Source organism: Agaricus bisporus, assembly GCF_000300575.1.
Source record: "Agaricus bisporus var. bisporus H97 unplaced genomic scaffold AGABI2scaffold_8, whole genome shotgun sequence".
Lineage (NCBI taxonomy): Eukaryota > Fungi > Basidiomycota > Agaricomycetes > Agaricales > Agaricaceae > Agaricus > Agaricus bisporus.
The window spans coordinates 1,392,692-1,410,597 of NW_006267371.1; the positions used below are offsets into that span (position 1 = coordinate 1,392,692).

General features: G+C 47.1%; 5 protein-coding genes across 5 annotated transcripts; 2 read left to right on the plus strand and 3 right to left on the minus strand.

Annotated features, from left to right (window-relative positions):
* Positions 1–64: 64 nt before the first annotated feature.
* On the minus strand, positions 65–4,325 carry AGABI2DRAFT_225212 (hypothetical protein). Its single transcript, XM_006463363.1, has 9 exons — positions 4,193–4,325; positions 3,892–4,133; positions 2,718–3,839; positions 2,274–2,658; positions 1,568–2,220; positions 1,025–1,167; positions 661–778; positions 464–603; positions 65–396 (listed from the first exon to the last, which is right to left on the minus strand). The coding sequence occupies exons 2-9, from the start codon at positions 4,120–4,122 to the stop codon at positions 234–236; spliced, it is 2,955 nt and encodes a 984-aa protein (XP_006463426.1). The 5' UTR covers positions 4,123–4,133; positions 4,193–4,325; the 3' UTR covers positions 65–233.
* Positions 4,326–4,570: 245 nt separating this feature from the next.
* Positions 4,571–9,555, plus strand: AGABI2DRAFT_187019 (hypothetical protein; the record flags this gene model as incomplete). Its single annotated transcript, XM_006463364.1, has 16 exons — positions 4,571–4,706; positions 4,862–4,866; positions 5,067–5,462; positions 5,558–5,708; positions 5,759–5,990; positions 6,055–6,184; positions 6,253–7,133; positions 7,195–7,228; positions 7,284–7,345; positions 7,399–7,462; positions 7,807–7,954; positions 8,009–8,039; positions 8,108–8,275; positions 8,342–8,433; positions 8,514–8,696; positions 9,506–9,555. 16 exons carry the CDS (start codon positions 4,571–4,573, stop codon positions 9,553–9,555), a joined length of 2,763 nt encoding a protein of 920 aa, XP_006463427.1.
* Positions 9,556–12,111: 2,556 nt separating this feature from the next.
* AGABI2DRAFT_137828 (hypothetical protein) lies at positions 12,112–13,221 on the minus strand. Its single transcript, XM_006463365.1, has 6 exons — positions 13,150–13,221; positions 13,007–13,095; positions 12,692–12,953; positions 12,528–12,632; positions 12,311–12,471; positions 12,112–12,250 (listed from the first exon to the last, which is right to left on the minus strand). Exons 1-6 carry the CDS (start codon positions 13,205–13,207, stop codon positions 12,233–12,235), a joined length of 693 nt encoding a protein of 230 aa, XP_006463428.1. The 5' UTR covers positions 13,208–13,221; the 3' UTR covers positions 12,112–12,232.
* A 749-nt stretch (positions 13,222–13,970) lies between these two features.
* AGABI2DRAFT_43799 (hypothetical protein) lies at positions 13,971–14,682 on the plus strand (the record flags this gene model as incomplete). Its single annotated transcript, XM_006462954.1, has 2 exons — positions 13,971–14,054; positions 14,116–14,682. Coding segments are annotated over 2 exons (651 nt in total), but the record flags the coding sequence as incomplete, so codon positions are not given.
* Positions 14,683–15,064: 382 nt separating this feature from the next.
* On the minus strand, positions 15,065–17,266 carry AGABI2DRAFT_225220 (hypothetical protein; the record flags this gene model as incomplete). Its single annotated transcript, XM_006463366.1, has 2 exons — positions 15,065–17,094; positions 17,146–17,266. Coding segments are annotated over 2 exons (2,105 nt in total), but the record flags the coding sequence as incomplete, so codon positions are not given.
* Between the last annotated feature and the right edge of the window lie 640 nt (positions 17,267–17,906).

A 17,906-nucleotide genomic window follows, 5' to 3' on the forward strand; every position in this document is an offset into this window, starting at 1 on the left:
TCGTCAATTGACGAGCTTGGGCTGCACTGGCAAATGGAATTTGGAAAGACTTTCTTAGGATTTAGTTTTGAACAAAATTTGTCATTTGGATATGAATGAAACAGAATGTGATCCCTGAATAGTATATGTTATATGTGAACTGAAACGTGAAAGCCATGCAATTACGGTATTGTAATGAGTGGATATGTTGGTGATGCAGGTACAGAATGCGGAATGTCCTAACCCTGCACATTTCAAACTCGACGTAACCAACCTACACTGAGATCAGCCATAGTACGTAAATAATCCGGATAAACCGAATTTGTTTCCTTCAACGTGATAGCGAGACGTTGACAGACGTCCATCGGATAGGAAAGATACTCGGCCTGAGGAAATCCAGGGTACCGAGCCAGGATACTGATGCAAAAATGCAAAAATCGTAAGTAAAGCACCACCAGATAAGACGAAAGCGGCGGACACCCACTCGTTCAAGTCTGTAGATGCCTCTGCGGGCCCAAGTAGCTTAAACAAGACTTTTGCGGCAAAGATGGATGCGGTCTTCGGTATGATTCTGTTCGAGGGCGCGGAATAAGATATACGCATCCCGGGTTTGAATAGCCATATCTAGAAGACAATATTCACTCAAGGTTTCGCAAGAAGATTCAAGACGATTCGACTTACAAGTATCCGTGCTCGTTCCTCCTCGTCGTCTCTAATTACGAACCGATACGTAGCATGCGCAGACACATACTCCAGCATATCGCCTACAATGAACGCAGTTAACGGGATTTTCAATGGTCTATTCATAAATCGAGCCAATCCCAATTCCAATGAACCAGTAAATTTTTTGAAATCGCGGCGTCAATCAATTTCAGAGTCGCAAGGGAACCAAAATTGGGGTAGGGAGAAGGAAGCGACGCGCAGTAGGAATGAATACAAAGAGCCGCAGTTTCGATCACGGAAGAACGGCCAATGAGGAAGGAAGGTGGTATGAAAGGGAAAAAAAGTCAATGATAAAGTCACAAGCGATATGAAGTTTACGTACTCGGTAGTTGGGCTGACAGGGCGTATCGCATACTTGAACATCCGATACATCATCGATTGGCCATCAACGTCGTCTTCATGCTTTTGACACCGTCCCACTACATTTCCACATAGACAACGCACAACCGACCAGCTTTGAGAATTCTATTGATGGTAAAAATGAACCAGTAGTCAGTAACTTCGAAGCTTTTCACATATGAAAAAAAGAAAAGTATCTTGTCCGCTCGAATGTAGCTCCCACTACGTTAACCTCTAGTATGAGAGTTGTTTTAAGAGCGGCCTACAGGAGACCGCATGGCCACCCTGCAACGTTTCATATTGGACGTTTCGTATCGACCGAGTGCACTCATCTCCGAACATCCTCCCCGCACCCGTTGTTAGCCGGCACTCCATAGTCTCCCATGGAACCAGTAACCCACGAGGGGGGCGATATGTAGAAACGGTCATTGGTGAACAAAGCCAACGTCGGTCTTCTTATGCGTCCGTAATAGGAAAAGGAGGGGAAACGAGACCCGAGCCTCGAAATGATCAAGTAACGGCGTACCTTGAGTTCTGCAGACGCGTAAAGATTACTCCCATTAATGGCAGAGCTTTCAAAGAGAATGTAGCTCCCTCCCACAAGGGCCTGCGCCTCCTTCGGCCAAAAGCCACGTCTACTATGTTTTGTTACGTGTTCATGCAACTTTTGATCCGAATGGCACATCCATGCCTCCACGAGTTCCTCCCAATGCTCAGAAGGCAAATCCCGGTAGTCACTGATCCTCGAGGAGTGAATGAGGGGTAGCGAGCAGGATGCACAAATGAAAGTCGTAGGGTTGGAAGCACTCAATTGCGACGCGTCGAGAAGTGATTCGTCAGTCCCAGTTGAATTACCTGCTTGTGGCGTTGTATTCAATGAGGGCGTTGATGGAGATGAGGAATAAGCCGTCGTTGGAATCTTGACCTCGAAATGACCTCGTTGAACCTTGACCTCTTTCTTACCAGGAATGGCGTTTCCAGGCAAGAGCAAGGGTCCTGAGGAAAGGGTCCCGCTCGTGAGCTGTAAAAAGTCGCAGCCCGGTTCCGGTTCGTGCGGAATCGATGTCGCAGGCACTTCAGCCTCAATATCGACCCCAGGTGTGGCTCCAGATGCAGTGAAATAGACCAAGATGTGACGGAGGTTCTCGTAATTCTCTGCGACGTAGAAAACGTCGAATGCTAGACAAAGGATCGTAAATTCGGGGGTGTCTCACGTTAAGCCTGATTCTTACCAGTTGATCCTCTAGACTTTGGCCGGTGGCTTGCCTTGAATGAGTACGGACGAAACCATGACAGCGGAGGCGCAGATGAACTCCGGGTGCGGGTGTTTTTAATGAGTTTAGAGACTTGTGACGATGAGGAGCTCCGCTCTACTGTCGGCGCCGCTTCATCCTCTGCGACAAGATGAAGGGGCGGGAGTTCCTTTACAAATTCCGGTAGGCTAAGCAAAGCTTGTGGATCAGATTTAATCAGTTCGGGGGGTACGGATTCACGGATAAATTCTGGTAAAGTAAGTAATGCATTGGGGTCCTTTGTGCGTGGCTGTAACGTTGCATCCTGGTCATGTATGCGCCGTGAGTCCGAGTGTTGGGCCAGTTTTTCCACAAAAGCATTCCTCTGTAAATTACCCCTTGTCTCAGGTTTCAATTGCTTTCACATTTGGAGTGATCACCCACTTTTTCAATATCCCGCTGACGAGCTTTATCGAGTCGGCCTTGCATACCGCCTTCAACGATTACGGCTTGGTCTCTAAGTGATCGATCTGATGCCTTGCCCAAGAGGTTGAGGAGGTTTTCCAATTCTCGCATCTCATTTTCTCTCTGCTTACTATGAATGGCAGTAGACTGTGTCAGCGTTGATGAGCCACCTTCTTGTCTGGCCCTTTCAAGCTCTGCAAGCTTGGAAGACTTGAGTTCCACCCGCTGATTGTGTAATTGTGGAGCGACCATATACAGCCTGTCAATTGCCATTGTGACGGACTCGAGGTCCATCCGCATTTTCTCGTCCGTCAGGCGGGAATGAGGCTGCGATGGTTTCGTCTTAGTATCATCCAATGAGGGCCAAGGATTCATCTCGTAGTCGGGAGGGTGTTCGCCGTCTTCAAATTCTGATTCATTATACTGTGGTGGTACGGTGTCAATCGATGAATCAGGAAAACCGTCAGCACGCCCTCTACATAGATCCACGATTTTTTCGAGTTCCTCGTCGATTCGGGTCCAAAGGAGGGCACTTTCAACGGCAAGAACGGGAGTCAATCCTGGTGGAAGTAGGTCCGGCTGCGAAGTTAGGCGTTCGAGTTGGAGATCGCTTAGCTGGCGTTTCAACATATCAAATAGATCGGTTAGCGGTAGAAACTCAGGGTCATCAGCTACATCGTGGCGAAGTGACCGGCCAGCTGAATGACAGGGAGTAGCAGAGATAACTGATAGGCGGTTGAGATGAGCGAGAAGAGAGACAAGGGTTTGGACGAGCTCAGCATCGGTGGGAGGTAAGTCTGCAGCAAGAACATCAACGCGATTGCGAAGTTCATGGAGGAGCTCCGTATCTGAAGCAGACTCAGGCACCTGAACCATGTCACTCCTGGCATGCTGTTGCCTAAGATTAAGTGCGAGGATATGAAGTGCAGAGGAGGGAGAATCGGTTTGGGGCAGCTGTAAAGTGGGCGACTGAGGGCTGGTTGGCATGGAGTGTCGGCGGTCTGGGACAATCGGATTCCAGTGAGTTGGTGACGACAGCAAATTGTTGAGAGTCATGATACAGGACCGTTGAACATATGAGATCGAAGGAATGAGATCAGTCTATAAAGTTAATGAGAAGGGGACCATTGCAACATCGCGGCCAGTTGCTGACCAAAAGACCGGCAGACTCCTCCTGCGCAGGTTCTGCTTGATCAGACTGCAAGAGATCATTTTGGACAGTCTCTCCAGGGGCTGCAAGCTGGTGCGAGTGGCTCGAGGACGAGCCGGCGAGCTGGATCTGACGAAGCTCCTCGAGAGGGAAGGGGGTTGGCACGGCTGCGGCCACGGAGGACGCAATGTTTGATGAAGAGGGAGCGGTCTTTGGACGGGTAAGAGTAGCCATAGCGCGGCGTCCTTGGGATAGAAGTATTGGCAACAAAGAAATGAGAAGACACGAGAAGAAATGGACGCACAGATGGATTGGCTGGAGTATGTATCGTTCAAATCAATCTCTGGCAGTAGTCGAGCAGAACCCTGAGAAGCAGGCAATATCGTGGATATGAAAGCCGTAAAGCAGACGCTGCGGCGCGCAAGAAAGCGAAGTTTTTGTGTTCTGGCGGGGCCAACGGTGGATGAGCCAGCCAAGCCTCGTCAACCGCACGGGAAACCCCATCACGGTCACGTGATGGCCAAATGCCTTACCAAACGAGGGTGTATCACCTTCCTCTTTCGGAATCCACTAAATCATTGGCCGTGTGCCTCGCTAGATCGTTTGCGCTGTCACGATATTCACGACCCCATAAATACCCCAATCCTGCTACGATATAACAAAGCTCAAACTACCCCTCGCCATGTCCAACGTCGCAATGCTCCCTGACTTCACAGAGGGGCTCCAGAACGGCCGCCGGCAAAACCCATCCCATAATCGTCGCGAGACTATTCTAGGCTTAGTCGAGATGCTCCTCGCCAATGAAGAATCTTCTAAACGTACGCGTTATTCCTCTTCTTGTCCGCGTTCAACATTCACTCCCTCTGCGTACAGGCAAAGACTCAGTCCCCAACCCGCTTGAGGCCGATCGAGATGTCCGTAAGTTAACTTCATCTCCCCTTACCCGGAAACTATTCAATTAAACTTTTTTTAGCTTCTGTAGATGACCATTTACAAGACGCCGGTGCAGACGCCTTTAATAAGTTCTCAAGGTGAGGACGTCCCTGCAGACATATGTTCGCAGCATGAAATTAACCGCGTTACTCACCTTGATCCTAGGCGCATGAGTAACTTTGACCGAGAGGCAAGGATTATCCTCTTTTATGGCACTCCAATTCTTCAGTTAAACATAATTCTAGTTGCGTAACTTTGCAAATGCTGCGCGGCAACTCGGAAGTTCAGTGGCCATCTTGTCCTCAGCTTTCCATCTCAGGGAACGAGTAACTCAAGTCCTCTTCCTCTACCGAGAAAATGCAGCAGCTTTGTTTCCTCGAAGGGTAGCACGAGCCCCCAAGGAGTGTGTCATCGATCCTCAGTCCAACAGCCGACGCCGCGGCAGGAGGTGGCGCACTAAGACTCCGCCCCACATTGTGCACCTGAGCGTGAATGAAGATATCGATGTTGAAGACTTTCCTGACCAGATAGATTACTTTGCAAGAGACATAGGCAAATTCCTCCATTGTCTCAACGAATTTCCGGAGTTTACCGACGAAGCTGTCAATTCCTCCATCCTGTCCTTCGAACGCGACCTGCAAGTAAGTCGACCTAAATCGGGATAAAAATATCTGACCAAGGTTCCGATAGTATTGGGCTTCTTGTTTAAGGGAATATACTGGTAATCACCATTCAGTCTTTCACCGTATTTCGATCACCGATCTTTCCCATATATGCAGGTCAATTTCGGAATCCTGCGGTTCAGCGCTATCTTCATGGCTTATCCATTGAGATGGGAGAACACATTGACAGTATCACATCAACCCTTTCCATCTTCATTGAAATTGGTAAGACCTTGTTTTCCAGGTCCAGGGCTCAATTTAACGCCTCCAAATAGGTGTACCCATAATTCGATTCGCTCAGAAGCATGGTGCAACAAACCTACTCAACTTGTCTACCGTCGCGACCTTCTTCTCGGCTGTAACCGCTACAACCATGCAGTTTTCTTACGAACTCAACGACAGCAAACTTGCTGACGCGGTCAACTGTTTCTGGTTTTCGTCCCTGGTTTTCAGTATAGCGGCTGCAGTAAACAGTCTCCTTGGATTAACTTGGAAACAAGCCATGTAGTAAGTCCATCCGATCACTTTTATTCAGTCTCATTTCGGCCCCAGACCTAATTCCCGATTGTAGCCGATCACCAGGGGACCGCGTGCCATGGTGGGTACTCATTTGGATCAAAAGGTCTCCCCTCGTGTTCCTCGTCATGTCTGTCGCATGCTTCTCGATCGGTCTCTGCTTTTTCGCTTACGCGTCACATCAGGTATGCGTCAAGTTTTTGCCTTGGTTGTCATATCTCACACTTCCGCTGTCTTCTTAATATCATCATAGGCTCATGTCACCTCAACAGTAACTACGGTTCTTACTGCCTTGACTTCTTTTGGTCTCTGCGCTGTATCGGCATGGTTTGCTACAGAGCGCTGGATCTTTATGCGTTACCGGGGCAAGAAGTGGCTTGATGACGTCTTAATGGAAGTCACCGATAACATGCTTCAAAATCGTGCTATCGACTTATCCCGCCAAGGCCTAGACAAGGTCGGCTCTGGTTTGGTCATTGTTACCTCCGCCATCGCCCGTTGTTTTGCGGCATCTCAACTAAGGCTCAACAAAAACCAACCTAATGATAATGAATCTGTTCTACCCGTATCCAACGACCAAAACTCTAATCATCGATCACCTCCTATTTCTCAGGCCTATCTAAATAACTCAAAGGAAGGCGGATCTGTTCGTAGCATCGCGAATACCTCTCATGGCGGTCGCAAATCTTCCGAAACGGTACTAGCACTTCAAACTAATCTAGGTTATTTCTCCGGCCCTTTATCACCTTCTATAACATATCAGGAAAAATCACCCATTGACGAAACTCAGGCTACGGGTAGCACACCCTTCCCTTCGACCGCAGGCAAACAACGATGGCAAGATGCTATTCGTGCAGTTCGCATTCGAGCTGCTATCGCTGCTGATCAGGGCCCTTCTTCACCTGTGGTTGACGATAGATCTAGAGAACCATCGCGTCGAAGAACGACATCTTCTGGACAAACCGACAAGAGAAAATCTCAATCCCAGACTAAAGGGATGGTTGCCAAGTCAAGACTTATGGAGTTGGTACCCAGATTAAAGGAGCTTGATCCTACCCATGACTTGGCTGCACATACCGCTTTAATTAAGCATATGCAATTCTCACCGGATGGAAAGTTTTTGGCTACGTCGAGGTAAGTAAACATGAACTCGGGTTCTTTTGTACATTCAGAACTAACGTGGTTTTTTTGACAGTTGGGATCGAACTTCCGTGATATTCAAAGTTGGGGTACGTCGTTCGATGGTTAGAAATCGTGAATCGAAGGATCTGACGCCTATTCTAGGAATGCTTTGCCTCGCATCGCGTGCTCGCTCTTGTAAAAGGATTCGTTGATCAAGTTGCTTGGTACGCTCATACTCGTCTTTCCACGATAGCTTCCTTCTGATTATGATAATCAGGTCTTATGATAGTCAATATCTCTTGACAAAAAGCACGAAGGGCGTGAAGGTTTGGATAACGGAGGTGAGTCGGACGGAAACTTTACAGACGCATGCTAATGCTCCGTAGGATGGTGGCTGCACGATGACTATCAATAGACCAGGACTAGTCGACGCGGTTGCCTGGTGTCATAATGATCACAGTAAGTTGCAGCGGTATCGAACACAGATTTTATGATGTTAACCTGGCGATTGCAGATTTCCTCTTTGTCGAAGGCAGTAAGATCAATAAAACGGTGAGCATTAGTGACATTCACTACGAAACTCCATGACTAATCTCCTTTCAAACAGAACATCGCCGGAAAGGTCATCAAGTTGTCTGAATTCCCTGAACTTGACCTGACTTTGAGTTTTCTTTGATTTTTCCAGCAACTCGATTCCTTTGACCTTGGCCGGATCAATATCAACGACGTTGCTGTTACACCCGATGACAAACGCATAATTGTGATTGGTCCACTCCTACTGTCACCCACCGGGCTCTGTCCCAGTAAATCTCGTGTGGAGAAACGTCTCATTGGTGCGTCTTACTGCCCTTTCCCAATATACTGAAATTAAAATCGCATGTGTGTAGTATTCAATATGGAAACCAAGCAGATCGAATGGTACGTCTCTTTTTCGACTTTCCCGTCGAAAAAAGCTACTTTCCATATGATCTGACGTCCGTTTGTAGCCAAGTTCCTGTGCTGGACGACGTTCAGGATGTTACATTAGCCGAGACGCTCAAAAATGAATTGGTGGCGTTGTTCAGTTGTGGGAATAAAGCGCCCCCGCAACTTTGGAAATTAGAGATCGTTCGTAATGGAGAGACCGGAAAGGAGCATTCTAGGCTGACATTACGGTATGACGCTGTCTTCTTTTCTTGTTTTATCACCCATGCTAAATGAGGTTTCGTTGATCGCACCAGACATACATATATGCCTAAAACCGCGGTTGATTTCGCTGGACCTAGCTATTTTGGCGGGCGGAACAAGGAACTAGTGCTGTGCGCAGGGAAGGGTGAGTTGATTTTGCCTCGCCATCCACACGAGGACGATTCACTGACAAAAATTTTGACACTCTTCCATTCCCAAGGTGAGATATTTTTATCTGGGATACAGAATCAGGAGTTTTACTCCACCACATTCTCGCACAAGCTCACAGTGGCGATCTAACCTGTATCGCATGGAACCACGCCGTTTCGGACCCTTTTATGTTCGCGTCAGGCAGCCACGATGGCACTGTGCGAATTTGGACTAAACCACCGATAACTCCAATATCGTGTAATGACCCCGAACTTGATGACGGCTTTCCAGGACATAATGTTCATTCCAAAAATTGCGACTCTTTCATGTATGGCGAAATGATGAGTCGGTCGACTAGCCCGAATCCGGATGTAGGGCTTGCATCGTACTCACTGGATGATCCCGACGACGAGCGATATAATGAGAGACGTGTGAGGGCTAAGAAAGGCTTTTCAACGTTTTCCACTCAGTCCAGCGAGTCTTCGATATTGAACCTGCGCTGAAGGTATTGAATGGACTTTTGACGATATTTTTTATGATTCGTGCAAATGATAGGATACGATTTATTGATGATTTTAGTACGTTTTTATGACTCGAAGGATAATCAACAATACCGCTTCTCTGACAATAATTGCTACGGATTTCTCGGGCAGTGCCTACATGATACTAGCTTCTCGATGGAACTTTTTTTATGCTGACTTTGCATTGCTGTTAGCCTCCGGTAGACTTTCAGAGGCCACATTTTCGTAATTCACATTTGTCAATACCTTGTATAATTCTCGATTAACCATACTGATAGTATACTTGGTAGCATTTATGTATACTTAGGAAACAAATACATGTTGGATAATTTTTCACTTCTATTTATATGATAACCTTTGATGAACATTTAATTTACATTTATAATTGCCAACTTAAGTGGAAAGAATGAGAGGCTGAAAGACAGAGGAGATTTGGAGATTTTTTTCTCGACATTGACCATTTCAGGCGGACTGCTAATGAAGGGTACCACAAAGTACGATCAAACTGAGGAGTTACAAGTCGAGGTTAAGTGTGGTTGAGCGTAGATGGCTGGAGAGAATCATCGAATCAGCCAAATAAGCGCCAGGAACATTAGTAAGAGAGACCCAAAAGAATTCGTTTCTGCCGCCCTATAATGTTAGTTCAATCACAAGGGGGGAATTCAGCTAAATAACGGAAACGTGCATTAGCGTAACCATGAACTCCAGAGAGTCGTATATTGACCATCAGGAAGATTCTCGATAAGAGTCGATGTGATAATATCCAACTTCCGATAAATCCCCGACGAAACTAAAAATCACTGGGATTGACTCCTTGGACTGAATAACAGTGTTCCGCAGGCTGGGTAATTAAGGTACCACCATCGGGCATGGCTGAGATCTCGAACACTGGCCGGTCATTTCTCAACACCGCCTCCAAAGGGTTCTGGAAGCTCGTATCTGGAACCAGTCACTGCCATATTGGTTACCGGGTACCTTAGCTTCACAGATATTGATGACCTAGATCGAGATTACCTATGCTTAGCCAGGTAGCCAGATGTTGTCAGATTTCTACGTTCATGGTGATTTAATGTTTAACCGTGATATCGATAAGGAGACGTGTGTACTTCTTCTTCTCAAGCGTAATTAGCGGACTAATCAAGTTTTCAGTATCGTAGCCGTCCAATTTCTGTCAACATTCAACCAATCACCTGAATGCGAACATCGTTTAGTTGAACAACCTACGTTTATCCATCAGTTATGTCTTCGCTTTGTCCTAACCAATTTCTTGAATCTTTCCTTCTTTCTACTAGTCCGGCTGTAGCTCGTCTTTTGCTCTCTCAATTTCCCTTTCTAGTCGATGCGCTCTTCCACTTACAAGCGCATCATTACTGCAAGGAGCGTTACTTCAAGAGCAGCGACAATAAGACCTGAATCATATTTTGAAGGGAAATGGAGAATTTTAATGTAGATTCGGCGTTTAGCGAGGGAATATTGAATACTCGATTGAGAATATTTCTAGATCTAAGCGCAGCTGAGGGTCACGGCTCGGAAATCACCAACGAAAGTGATACCTACCTATCACACATAGAAACGAATATCCAATTCAATCACGGTCTGTCATCATACTCAATGGATAAGTTCAGAGGTAGTATTAACCTTGGCTGTCGAATAGGTCTGGAAGAATTGGTTGAAGAACTATGAGAGAAGCGGTCGATGAAAGATAGGCACAGTACGTGGGCAGCTTCACATATGGTCGGCGTCAAAGCGGAACTACTGACCGAGTCCTTGAGTAGACTTGATCGGTTACTTGGTCAAGTAGCGACAGGAGTGAGACTAGTCAAGGGAGTCAAATAGGCACTTTGGTCCCCGAGTTCGCCTGCTTCTCAGGCCCGGCCCGGTATAAAGCCTCGCAGAATTGACTAAGACTTGACCGGACAACCGACTCATACCCTCCTATTAACCATCAACGTTGACATTGGTGAGGCATCACCACTTTGGCGAGTCTTTATTAGTGCGTTACGGCCATTGTAGTTGGATGAGGTGCCTTCAGCAGTTAACATCCGCCACAAATAGAAACAGTCGAACAAAGCGGATATCAAGATCGTGTCAGGATCCAGTAGATTGATAGTGAGTAGGAGACAAGGTGCCCGGTGAAGCCAGCGAACTTTTCATTTGTAATTGTATGCGGAATCTGGTTGTGCAACTTGGTGAGATACTTGAAGCTCAGAGAGCTTTCAGGTATTGCTACGTACCTGAGATTTCTTCGAGAGTCTCAAGGAAATGCAATAAGAAATTTGAGCTTCAGCAGGGTGTGGCGAGGACTTTGTCTATATGATCCTATTCTGATCGCCGCTCACAGAGGAAAACGCCTTGTGGGACCGGATTGTCCACATCAACATGTCTGGTGTTCAGATGCACCAAGAACGATGGCTTGTAGTGTAATTCGCGTTAAGTTCCAAGGTTGCCAATGTGGTTCATGAGCTTGTCTGGTGATGATTTCCCTAGTGATTAATTGATCTCCCATCATAATGGATCTACGCGGTCCATTTGTCGTTCTTACTCGTGTACCTAATGCCCACTGGCAGTAATCTTTGTATCAACTCCTGGAAAGTCTTTTCTACTGACTCAAAACGTGGCGAGGGACGTGCCATGACGATATCTAAATACTACGGGACATACACCATTAGTTGCAACCGGCAATGATTATCTTCCCTCATTCACAGCTAATCACAGTGAAGGTCGTGTGTTATAGCATAATGATCATATGATGGTATCGGTCTCCCGCCGTGTCAGACAAGGATTGCCATTTCCAAAGGTGAAGGGAAACCAGCGATAAAGCGAGAAAATCATAATCGTACCCCCAGAATCTTTGGGTGTTGAGAGACGGCAAGTATGTCAAGAGAGATGTGTGTGAGGTTATTGAGAAAGTAAAGGCTCTCTCAATTGACCGCATGGTCGACGAGGATACTCCATCTAAGGAACGCAACGTTTGGAATAAATGTCGAGGTGGTCAAAAATTATCAGTTACCGAGCCGCTCTTGGCGATGAGGACGATGGATTTTTCAATCATCAGAGGTACCTTGCGAGGTATAAGGATACTCCGAAGTCGCATTGAACTGTGCAACGCCGGAGTAAACATGTTCGCCCTTTCTCATGTTCTCAAACTTGAACAGTTTTAACAGCTCATCCTTTTCACATTGTACTTCGTACATATTGAGATTATCAATGATAGTGTTTCCAACGCTCAGGCTAGTCGCTACACTACAATGGTACAAGGCGATGCGGTCGTCTTCATCCTCGCCAGACAGACTATTAGATGCCTGTCAGTAAAGCACGATTCAACTTGAAGGAGATCGGAAAAATACGTACAGGCCCAGGCTGGGTCCAGGTAGCGGGGATAGGCCAGTAGATATTGATGAGGATTCCAGGCTCGTTACCTGTATAAACGCCTGGAATGGAAACCAACGGTCCAGGGTTCCCATTGCCGCCGTTCACAACATTTAACTGGCCACAGCTGAGGAAGAATTGTGCTGTAATTGTTGCCATGAATTATGCGAATGATTCGAGAATAGGGTTATGAGCTTACCACCGCCGAAACTAGAGGCGCTGTGAAGGCCAACCTGTTCAGCACGAATGAGGTATTGGCCACTAGGTAAGCTCGAGGGTAAGTTGAAGGTAAAGCTCTGGATGTCTGTCGCAGTACGGATTGGATATGTATTCCCTAAGCGTATATTGGCAGATGAAACTTACTGGTTGCTGGGAAGGTGATAGTGTTTCCACCATCGGTGGCGACGGGAATCTCATGAACTTTGAACCAGACTTTGCCGCTACCGTCCCATTGGGAGACATTGCCAGGAGCCTTAGCCATGTAAACATTCACAAAGCCTTGGTGATACATGGGTCCATTGGCTTGGAAACCAATCGTCGAACCAGCGCTGACAGTCAAAGTAGAGGCGGTAGCCTGAGTCTCAGAGTTGTAACAGCGAAGGTCGTTGCTGGTTACATCCGTGACCTAAAAGAGTGATTAGGTCGTCGATTTGACGCTGAAAAGAATGATAGTAATACCGGGGCTTGAGAATTAAAGTTATTGGTCTTGCGGACGTAGAGCCATTGAGTTTCAACGCTGCCGCCGGCGATGAGGGAGGGGAGTGTATCTGTATAAGAACTGATAAGTGAACTCGTGCATCATGTATTCAATGAGAACCTACAATGGGCGGTGACAAGCGAGCTCAATACTAGAAGAGCAAATGCAAATTTAGAAAACATGCTGGGTGGTCGGCGGTGAATACTGGAGACTGCTACATATTAATATAAATGCTTGCATGATTGTTAGGGCTTGGTTCTTCCCCAGGAGACCCAGAAAAAGTAATCTAGGGAAGACATCAGCGATCCGACAAGTCATCGAAGCTGAACCGAATGCATACATTTGGTAGTCGGACCATAATTTCATCCCGACCGCGTGTGCGGACAGTCAAAATTTAGCACAACAGGAGAATTGTCTGAAGAACGTCGTTCAAGCCAAAATAACTCTATAGATGCTGCTCTCATGTCAGATAATTGCTCTTCTTCGCGCGTTTCTTGACTCAAAGGCACCGACCGCAAGAGTTTGATATCGCATTTTCACTACTAACTACATTAGCATGAGAAAAATAAAGGACGTTTGGCAGGAGCGAACTACTCAGCGTTATACAAGCTCGAGGGTGAACCTGAATGCACAAAAAGCGGAATTTTCAACTTTTCATCTCGAGAAAGGCGCTTGACCGTCGAGAGTGCAAAAATAGTGATCCGCCAAGATACGTAGCGTGAAGTTGACGGAAATAAAACGCAACGGCACCGAAGGTACCTAGAAAAGTACCAAGAGAGGCCTATTCGCCCTGTTCCATATATAGATGCATCACATGTTTCGCACAGAAGTTGAAGATTCTTTGTTTAGAATCGCTTTGCACAACTTTCTTTCCGTCTTCTCTCCATGGTTTATCCCGGGATTCTTATCTTTCTGACTCTGGCCATTTTCCAGTGGGCTCTGGCGTGTGAAACAGAGTGCAAGGATGGCGTCACCAATGTTTTCGTCGGTAACTACTCGAGCCCCGTTCACCAAGTCTTCCGCAAGCTCGTATGCCGCCTCTTTGGACTCTCGCTGGATTGACTTTGCTCAGAATGAATTTCATTATCAGGGCGAACGGCTATCTGACCGGCTTTCCCTCAACGAGGATCCTCAATATTACCTCCAACCGATCAATGATACCTTTCACAAGGAAGCATATGACTTCATACAGAATGCAATATTTTCCCGCTTTCACGGAAAATGCCAAGACGTGACTACTGGAATCAATCCCATTGGATGTCCTAATCCCAGTTGCCCTGTCATCTGCGGCACACCTGGCTCTCTGGTTTATCATTATCCGGAACTCGAGGCGATCGTACACACGGCTGTCAAGGCTCTCTTGGTTCAAATCGTGAAACCCTCTTCTCCGGCATATTCCAATTCTTCGTCCCGCATATATCAAGCTTATCACTCCAATAACATGGTTAGATCGTGGCTTCGATTTTCTCCTGCCCACGTTCCTGGAACATACGGGGTCTCGGATAGGCACACCCTAAACCAAAGTCTTTCGGGTGTCTTTCGTGATATTCCTTCTCTCCTTGACAATGAATGTGGTGGGCCACGGAAGGATGCACCTCATACTTTCCCCCGTTGCAGCTGGAAGAAAACTATGACCAAGTACATTCTCAGATTCCCATGATCATTTTGGTTAAGCGCTACCTTGAACATTACCTTGTCTATGCGATACTCCGCTTCCTCGAGCTATTTCTTATTCACGACCGATGCTCCACGTGTATTTGTCTTTAGCGTTCGATTCATGAATGTGCGACCTGCTGACCCTCTATCCGACGACGGAGAATCCTCAAAGCTAGATCAATGTTCCTAAAACACGTGGACTACTTCTCGAGATCCGTAAAATGCCCGGCGCCAGCGTCTAGTTTGGACGACTTCTCATGGCCTATTTCATCCCTCTTCACTCAAGACGTCGTGGAACATTCGCACCATATTACTACATTACAATGCCATAGTCAATGTGCAGTCCTTCGGAATGTACCTAATTTCAAGTTTAAGATTTTTTTGGCACGCTTTTGCACATGATATGAGACTGGATTCCCCACACGCTACTTAAAGTTTGCTATGGGCTGCCATCAAATGTATCGAAGGTCGTATGTGCTCTTCAAATGCCACCGCATCTACGCCGGCCCCAGTGGTCCTATTCCGCACGTTCATTGGAAGTTGGCGTGTCCACTCGAGCAGGACCTCGTACACATTCCCGTCTTTTCTTCCTAGTGCCGACGCCAGGCTTGCATCGGAGAAATTCCAAGCATCCGTCAATCCGATCGCGTCTGGTAGAACGGCTTCCAATGTCGTGTTGGTGTGCTCGTGGATGGCCTTTATCTGTTCAATAGAGATATATCCATCCTCGAAGAAACTTGAAGAGCCGATCGAATTGGGACTTTCAATGGTCGAGAGGGCGTAAAGTCGACAAACATGTCGCATGACCCTTTGAACCCCAGCATCCTGTATCTCCTCCAAGTTTCGGATAAAGGACTCGAGGGTATAGTATTCGACGTGATGGCGAGCAGCAGCAATCAGTCGCATCATGTGCCGATTCCACGCAGCTCTTGGTTTCAGGCCGCTCTCTAGAGAAGACCTCAAGGCTGCCTCACATTCAAAGATGCTACGCGTGGCCCGATGTCGGAAGATTTGAAGTAGAAAACTGGGGTCAAAGAGTTGATCGTTGGTCGCTGAACACCGTCTATCTCGTCCAGCTGCCAAGTCCTCGTATCCCATCCACAGATACTCCAAATCCTTCACGTCCATCCCAGGATTGCCGATTCGCACCAACTGCGCTTTCTTGATTAGATAACGGGCAGTTTGCTGGTACAACACATGGTTTTCGCCCTCCAATACCGGAATGGAGGCCTGGGTGGTGACAATATCGGGAAATCCTGACAGTACTGAGTATCCATGGCCCCCACAGCATCTCCTCGCGTCCTCTGACCCATCCGCCGTTAGTTGACCGCCATACGCCTTCAATCCGGCACTCATAATATGGAGATATGGTAACATTGAATTGTCGCCATTCTCCTGCTGCCGCCGCAGGGTCTCGTACTGTTTCAGGCATGTTTTCGCAGAGAAGGCAATGGCATATGCCTGCGCGAGGAGGACAAGTAGACGATAATGCTGAGATTTGAAGGCCATTATAGGTAACTCGGTTGAATCAGAGGCACTGAAACTGAGATTTCCTTGTTCCCTGACGGTGGAATACCGAATGGCAATAGTGCATGCCTTTCCTAGTACGAACGCAACGCAATGGGCTATCGCTGCTCGGGCATATATCATCGTACTATAGGAGTGTTTGGCGCTATCCTCGGAGGGCGGCGTATATGTTCCATCTCTCGCGACTTTGGCTTGTCCCATCATCATATTTCGTCTTGGTATCCTGACGTGACGGAATATGGCGTACCCGTTATCGTTGCCATTCATGCCCAATTTCAGTCCAATATCACCGAGTTCGATTCCTGGAAGAGGTTTCCAATCCTCGAACGACCTCAATTGGACCATGAAAGCATGGATACCATAGTCTTTCTGGTGTATGATTAGACGCGCCATGACCATGGCATGAGAAACCGAGTGGCCCAAGCCACCAGGCCAGTACTTGGTAGAAGTGAGGGTTGGGGAATGAATGACAAACTCATCGGCCTTCGGATCAAAGCGTGCAACAGTTTCGAGCTTACGAAGGAACGTCCCATGGCCAAGCTCTGTTTGACAGTAAGTACCGGTTATTTGACCCGACCTGGCTAGCGGAAGCCAATGTGCACGTTGTTCGGCATCGGCTTGCAACTCTATTGTGGGCATAAACATTCCGACATGCAACCCGAAAGGTGAGGTGTTGATAAGCATATGATTGATGTCCAGATGGCTAAACTTTTGATGGTCGTTGATTACTTCGTCTTCCAACATGGACTTGCCAACATGGAGGCCACGGTGATACAAGTCTGTTCGAGTGACTTCACCGTAAACATATGGTAATCTTTTTCCATCTTCCCCAAGGATGCGCTCAACACGGGCAACAGCTTCTTCTCTCAGCCGTGTTTCTTTCTCCCTTTATAAGGTGAGTGAATGTGCCAGAGAATATGTTAATGGCTGAACACACCCTCCGTAGATTATGTAGGTCAACTGGCGAGTATCGAACGAGGTCTTGGCTCGCGCCGATTGCATGAGTTGCATTTGTCGATTCATGACTTTGGGTACGGTCGCACGGGATGGTTGCATAGCGAAGGAAGCAAAAGTTAGCGACTCTTATTCCGACTGGAGTAAACGATAAGTACACGAATGAACTCCGAAGATACCGGGAAACTTGGTAAGCCGTGTCTTGTTGCTTCATTAATCTCCACCTGGTGACCATTCGGTTCTTGCCTTGATGATAGACACATCAATCTATCTTACACTCAGTTTGTGATGGAGCTGCCTATTATTAGTGTGCAAGCGGCAAAATTTCACTCATGGCAGTGTCAACGACAGGTATCACCGGCATACAACCATTTACTTATAACTCAATTACAACCTGCTCACTAATGGTACACCATTAACCCTATTTACAGATTTTAACATCCGGCATCGATATTTCCGAGCGCCACACCAGAGCCTGATAGCCGCAAAGGCCTCCCGTTGTGGCTTTAACTGAACCGCGTTACGTGAGACTACCAGATTAACAGATCGGCCAACAAATAGCATCCGCTTCCCAGCAGCTGATCATGAAGCTGTCAACTCGCGGTCGGCATTGGCACCGGTTGTTGACCTGCTCTGCGCCCACAAGTATCAGAATCTGATGTTCCCTCTATGGTCAACTATGACTTTCAATGACGCACTCGAAAATTTATGAATTCCATTCCTTGCTCGGGACGTCGAGGGGGT

What these genes read in the sequence shown, in the direction of transcription:
- AGABI2DRAFT_225212 (XM_006463363.1), bottom strand. Translation starts at nt 4,122, where the DNA reads ATGGCTACTCTTACCCGTCCAAAGACCGCTCCCTCTTCATCAAACATT. An exon ending in ACGCGTCTGCAGAACTCAAG is followed by an intron (nt 1,168 to 1,567) that starts GTACGCCGTTAC and finishes TACCATCAATAG; the next exon opens with AATTCTCAAAGCTGGTCGGT. An exon ending in GCATCTACAGACTTGAACGA is followed by an intron (nt 397 to 463) that starts GTGGGTGTCCGC and finishes TTTTTGCATCAG; the next exon opens with TATCCTGGCTCGGTACCCTG.
- AGABI2DRAFT_137828 (XM_006463365.1), bottom strand. Translation starts at nt 13,207, where the DNA reads ATGTTTTCTAAATTTGCATTTGCTCTTCTAGTATTGAGCTCGCTTGTC. An exon ending in ACTTTAATTCTCAAGCCCCG is followed by an intron (nt 12,954 to 13,006) that starts GTATTACTATCA and finishes TCACTCTTTTAG; the next exon opens with GTCACGGATGTAACCAGCAA. An exon ending in CGCCTCTAGTTTCGGCGGTG is followed by an intron (nt 12,472 to 12,527) that starts GTAAGCTCATAA and finishes CAACAATTACAG; the next exon opens with CACAATTCTTCCTCAGCTGT.